At 37.7% G+C, this 6,046-nt stretch overlaps 1 protein-coding gene across 1 annotated transcript; it reads left to right on the top strand.

The window, feature by feature from the left end:
• Positions 1-4,822: 4,822 nt before the first annotated feature.
• Positions 4,823-6,046, top strand: LOC113352113 (F-box/kelch-repeat protein At1g57790-like). The gene has a single exon (XM_026595981.1). It carries the CDS (start codon positions 4,823-4,825, stop codon positions 6,044-6,046), a length of 1,224 nt encoding a protein of 407 aa, XP_026451766.1.

Genomic DNA, 6,046 nt, shown 5'->3' with positions numbered 1-6,046 from the left:
GATAGTAATGGATGGTGATAGAATATCATAAATTTGCAGAAACACACACAAAAAAAAAAAAAAAAGTTTATAAAGTAAGCACAACCATAAGAGTTGAGCTTCTTTTTGACAGATTAATCGTGACTCAATCGACGTTGCCAATTATTAAGAGGCAGACAATACCGTGTAGTTTTTCATCCTCCAGAAGATAGCTTCACTAGTCAATCACGGCACTAATATTAACACTAAGACCAGGCTTTCTTTGCCAACAACCCGTAAACAAAGTTTGACTTGCATGTGTAAAGCATATAGCTAATATTCGTTCTGAGCCAGGATCAAACTCTCAGTTAGTGCAATGTCTGAAGCACTGCGTGCTGCATCAGTCAAATGCAAAACAACACTACCAATGTCGGCCTTCTTAAGAGCGGGTGCATTGTCAACTACATAACCAGTCACTCCACATATGTGCCCTTACGATCTCGTATTTATGTTCCGAAGCAACAGAGCAGAAGTGTCCAATCAGATTATACGCCAAAAAGGAACAGGACTACAAACCAAATTATATAGCTATTATTAAAACAGTACCAGCGAAGAAAACCAGCAAAACCATATGGTTTCTCTATAAGTTCATCAACTGGTAAACCTAGCGGTTCATCCTTGCCCATTCCCAGACGGTGGCCAATTTCTTTCCAAATGGCCAGTTGATCACCTAATAATAATTGACTATTTCATAGGTGAGTACTTCAAAGGAATCATGACAAAGGATAGCAACAGTAAAAATTGGGTAAAACAGAAACCTATCTGAAATCATTTTGATCCTGAGCCCTCCTAATTGTTTCAGCATTGTCGTGTTTACGTCAACAAAAAGTAGCAACAGACCAATAAACTACCATAGAGCCGAGATGCTCGCTATCCTTTCCAGACTTCCTAAATGAAATTTTTTTTGGCAATGCATGTTAGATTTAAGAAAAGGGCAGGATGAGAGGAGTGGCCTTGTAATTTATGTTACCTGGTATGCTACTCCGAGTGGCCTTAAGCCAGGTTCTGCAAATTTATAAATCACTGCATGGACTCTATGCTAATCTGATCATCACAAATATTGGCAGATTAAAACTACGAAGCCGCAAAGAATGTGCAAACAACAAAAGCACAAAAAGTTAAAGGAGTCATACCTGCTACGGGGCACCTCTGCTGGCTCGTTGCATGTTACCTTCATTGTCAATAAAAGTCGGGGTTGTTCGGTTGTCACTCGCGCTAAATGGAGAAAGTGAACCTCTTGAATGCCATCCCACGTCTTTCGATGAATTAAATCAAATTAGACACAATAATAAATAAATACTAAAAGAGTCACCGTTTATCCACAACTTACAAAGAAACACTGCATAGTCCAACATTAACAGACATATCTCTTTCAAATGTCACTGTTTATTCATAATTTTATAAATAGACATTTTCTTTCTCATTACATACAAATATTTCCCATTGAAGGCATCTCTTCCGTATCCACTATTCAAGTAACATCCCCCAAATCATTCAATATCCCAAAATACAAACCTCGTGTGCAGTCGCCGCCACTGCCAGTCTAATCTAATTCTAACCACCAGTGAACTTTCCCGGAAAGTGCTTCATGTCCCCCACAATTGTCCACAGAGCTATCCCCCACTATGTGTCACATAATTATTGGCTCAATCTCTTTTAATGGATCCCCGGCTATCTCCCGTCAAGCATTTTGGCAAAATCCAAAGGCTTAAATCATGACGCCTAGTGGGGGATGAGCAGCACAGTCGAACTTTCCCATACTGTAATTCTGCTTTATTTCCTCATGACTTCTGCGGTAGTCTTATTTCATTCACAATTAACTTCACATATCAGGTTCACATAATGAGCTTCACACCGAGTTCAAAGCACATTTGTAATCCGATTGATTCATGACAAACCTACAAAAAAAAACATGAACTGGAAGTTACTAAATAAGAACTATTCATCTTCGTAAATTTCATAAACTGTCGTACTGCACTGAATGAAATCTGTAACCTGTATAATATTTCCTCACTAACTTCTTTGATTACGTTCATCAACATGTCACGAATAAGTTCAGCTGTCTTGGGAACAATCAATTAAGTTCAAAAGCTCTTTAGGATGATTCCTATCATTCTCTTAACTCTCCATCTGTCCACCATTTGGAGTTGGAATTCCTACTTGATCATCCTCGAGTAGTTGAGGTGCTGAAGCCAAATTGACTCCTACAATCGGAAAGAGAAATATCTTCAACACAAAAGATATTACGAAGAAATCAGGCGGCGGTAATAAGAAAAGAAAGAAAGACCGGGGAATTAATTGAATTACAAACACAGAATAGAAAAATATGAAACTGAGACAAAGGGGGGAAAATGAGGGAATTGCGCTCTATTAGCAAAATATGAGATCAAAACCAGGCCGTCTTTTCTACACAGAAGATGATAAATAAACATAAACAGAAGCGAATTAATCAACAGAAAATCAGTGAGTTAACTTGATGATTTCTCAACATAAGAGAATTAATAAACATAGTATCGATAAGAGGATGAATCAACAAAAAAATCAATACTGTCTCAATTATGTTGTTGATTTCTCAGCATAAGATGATAAAATCTTCACTGCAACTATTGATTTCTCAGCAGAGGATGAATAAACATAATAAAAAATCAGGCCTTTTTTATTACAGAACTGATCTCTTAAAATTAGAGGATGAATTAATATGAATCAATCAATTATTGATTTCTCAAGAAATAATGATGAATCAACAGAAAAAACAATCAATTATTTTGTTGATTTCCCAAAAGAAGATGATAAATCAACATAAAAAAACAGGCCTTTCATTACAGAATTGATTTAACAACACCTAAAGATCAAAACTTGAGTGCATTTCTGTTGATCTATGAATAGAAGAATCAAAACAACATCTTAACAAGATTTATTTATTGTCTGTACAGAATCAAACCTTAGGATTCAGGTTACAAAGTTAAGAATGCTTGACTATTAATCTTGCAGAAGTTTAATTTGATGAACACCCAAAATCCTTCTCTGCCAATCTCAATTCATAGATAATCAAACCTTATGATTCACATTGAAGCTTTTCTGGGTTTCAAAGGCATCTCTCTCTCTCTCTCTCTTCCTTGAGAAGGATGTGGTAAAGTTGAGATAAACAAAGAAAGAAACTTGTTAAACCTTCTCTCTTCCTTGTCTCTCTATTCTGTTCAGTTTGCATCTAACTAGTTTACTTTTGGTCCAAACTCAAAACTACATCCAGACCGTCCGGGTCAGACATTAACCTATTCCTACTTTTAAGTCTTAAACTGTAACAGGCCCCCACCAGACTACATGGAGCCCAGAACACCTACACCTTCTTCTATTCTGAATCCAAGAGTTCGAGAGAAGAATTCCAAACACAATTCTTCGTTTCCTGATTCAAAACCAGAAATCTATGATGAAAAATATAGAAGTTAGAGTCTGTCTGTAAATACAAATACTTTCATTCACTATCAACAGATTTCTTTGGGTTACTCCGTTCTCCAATTATTCAGTATTAACTTATACCTAAACTTATAACACCGTTTTTCCATGGACAAGCAATTAGCATCCGGATCAGGACCAGCACCAGCTGAGAGGAATGAAAGACAACGCCCACCGATTCCAAAGGCAGCACCTTGGCTTGTTTTCCCACACGGAGAAGGTAGAAAATTTCAGAGTTTTTATAATCCATGTGAGCCTGATAATAGAAATTGCATTAAGTCTATACCAGAGATGCAAGGAAGAGCATACTATCATAAAACTTGTCATCAAGGATGGCTTATTGTTATTGGTAATGTTGAAGATAATGCTGAGTATTCTGTGGCTAACTCCAATTTAGATGATTGTTTCTTGTGGAACCCTTTATCCTCAGAAACTATTCGATTACCTAGCCTCGATCGTCAGTCTTTTCCTACTACCAAACCGGAACAATTTTATATGTTTGACTTAGTGTTATCCTCACCGCCTCTTCCTCCAACTACTTGTAATCCTGATGGTTATGATTGCTGCACAGTATTCTTTATTTTTAGGCGTATGCGTGATAATGGTGAAGTTAGTAGAGACACGCACATTCTAGTTTTTTGTCGTCCCGGGGACAAGCAATGGAGAATAAAGGAATTGGACTGCCGTTTTAACCCGGATGGTGATTTCTCAGAGTTTATTGTTTCCCTGCTTTGCTTTCAAGGTAAGTTGTATGCATTCTGTTGTGATGAAAATTGGGTTAATGAAATTGATATACAAAAATTATGGCATCATGTTGTCGTTGACAAACAAACCCAATTTCTTACAAAATTCAAGGTTGAGGTACCCGATTTCCCACTAATAGGTGGAGGTGAGGAGGATAGTTATTACATGGAAGATTGGCTTGAATCTGGTAATGAAATTCTCAAAATTTATTTAAATTGCAGTCCAAGAGGTTTTAGAAAGGTTGCTTCCACACATATCTTCAAGTTGGATTTCTCATCTAGGACTTGGGTTTTGTTGAAGTCTTTGGGTGATCATGTTCTATTTTTGTGCACAAACATGGACACGGAAGACTTAACCTCTAGAAGGTGTTATTCAACTTGCAGTGCTTATTGCTCAGCAGCTGATATGGGTCTTCAAAGGGGTTGCTTGTTCTATACATTACCCGAAGACCAAACCTTGTACATATTTGAAGTAGAAGACAACGCTACCACAGTTTTCTTCCCGTGTTTGACGCTTCCAGTTCCCTGGTTTCTGCCCACTTGGATAATGATGCCCATAACAGTGAACAGGTAAATACAGCATCAATGCTGCCGGGAGAAGGAAAAGAATGACAGATCTTCTCCTAAGCCAAGATACAACTGAAACCAGCATAGAGGAGGAGAACATGGTCTGGGTAACTAACAGCATCGGAGAATCAGAAGCATTAAAACAATGGGACTTTCTTAATGATCATGACAGTACAGAGGAGATAGCGAGACATCTCCACCCAGTGGATTACATTCATTTTCGTATTGCCTCTAAACGAAATTCTATTTTTCTCCGCTCGTTGAGCCGAATATTGGCTTCTACAAGGACCACAGCAACTACATATTTATCTCCGTGGTTGATATCTATCTTTGAAGATAATGAAAAGATTATCTGCAATATCGTAGACCCGATGCATAATAATGACAAGTACCTCTTGAAACTATCTGATCAATTGGTTGCAGGTGCTACAATCCGTTTTTCAAAAGATGGATGGCTCCTATTGTCTAACGGGAAAAAAACTGTATTCTGCTATAATCCCTTCACAAGAGGAATGATCTTTCTTCCAGATGTACCTGATAATTATGCTCTTGGTGGAATGTCATTCTCGTCGGTACCTACTTCTCGCGATTGTGTGGTGATTGCCATCTCCAACTGGTGGGAACTGACAGGTAACAATGAGATATCTTTCTTGGTCACTAAACTGGGAAAGAGTGCAACTGGTTGGACTATTTATAGATTCAATTATGAAGAATACTCCCTTGAGTATAACTTTATGCCGTGTGTTAACAACCCTGTTTTCTATAATGGAGCTTTCTACTGCTTAGATTACAATGGAATGTTAGGAGTTTTTAATATGAAAGGTGATTTCAGTTGGAAAGTACTTTCAAAGTCCTTGAAACAATTCGGTGGCTTTTATCCAAGTTATTTGGTGGAGTGTGATGATAAGCTTTTACTAGTGAATTTAGGACACTGTGGAAAGTCGGTAGATATTTATAGGTTGGATGATTCTGAAATGGTCTGGGTAAAACTGAACAGTTTGGGAAAGCATGCATTGTTCATCAGCAATACATCCAGTTTTTCAGCAGTCGCTCCACGTAGTTGTATGGAGAACAATATCTACTTTCCGAGATTATACGGCGGAAGGATTTTATATTATTCTCTGGATACACGTAGGTATCACTGTGTTGGGAGTGATCAACATACTTCACAAGATTTCCATAACACTAAGGAAAGATCAAATAGCACATGGATTGAACCTTACTGGTCTCAGGCAAGTATTAGCCAAAATTCTGGCGATATCTAG

This window comes from Papaver somniferum, chromosome 2 (genome assembly GCF_003573695.1).
Source record: "Papaver somniferum cultivar HN1 chromosome 2, ASM357369v1, whole genome shotgun sequence".
NCBI lineage: Eukaryota > Viridiplantae > Streptophyta > Magnoliopsida > Ranunculales > Papaveraceae > Papaver > Papaver somniferum.
Note: the sequence above shows the minus strand (reverse complement) of the source record. Positions and strands in the feature narration are given on the sequence as shown.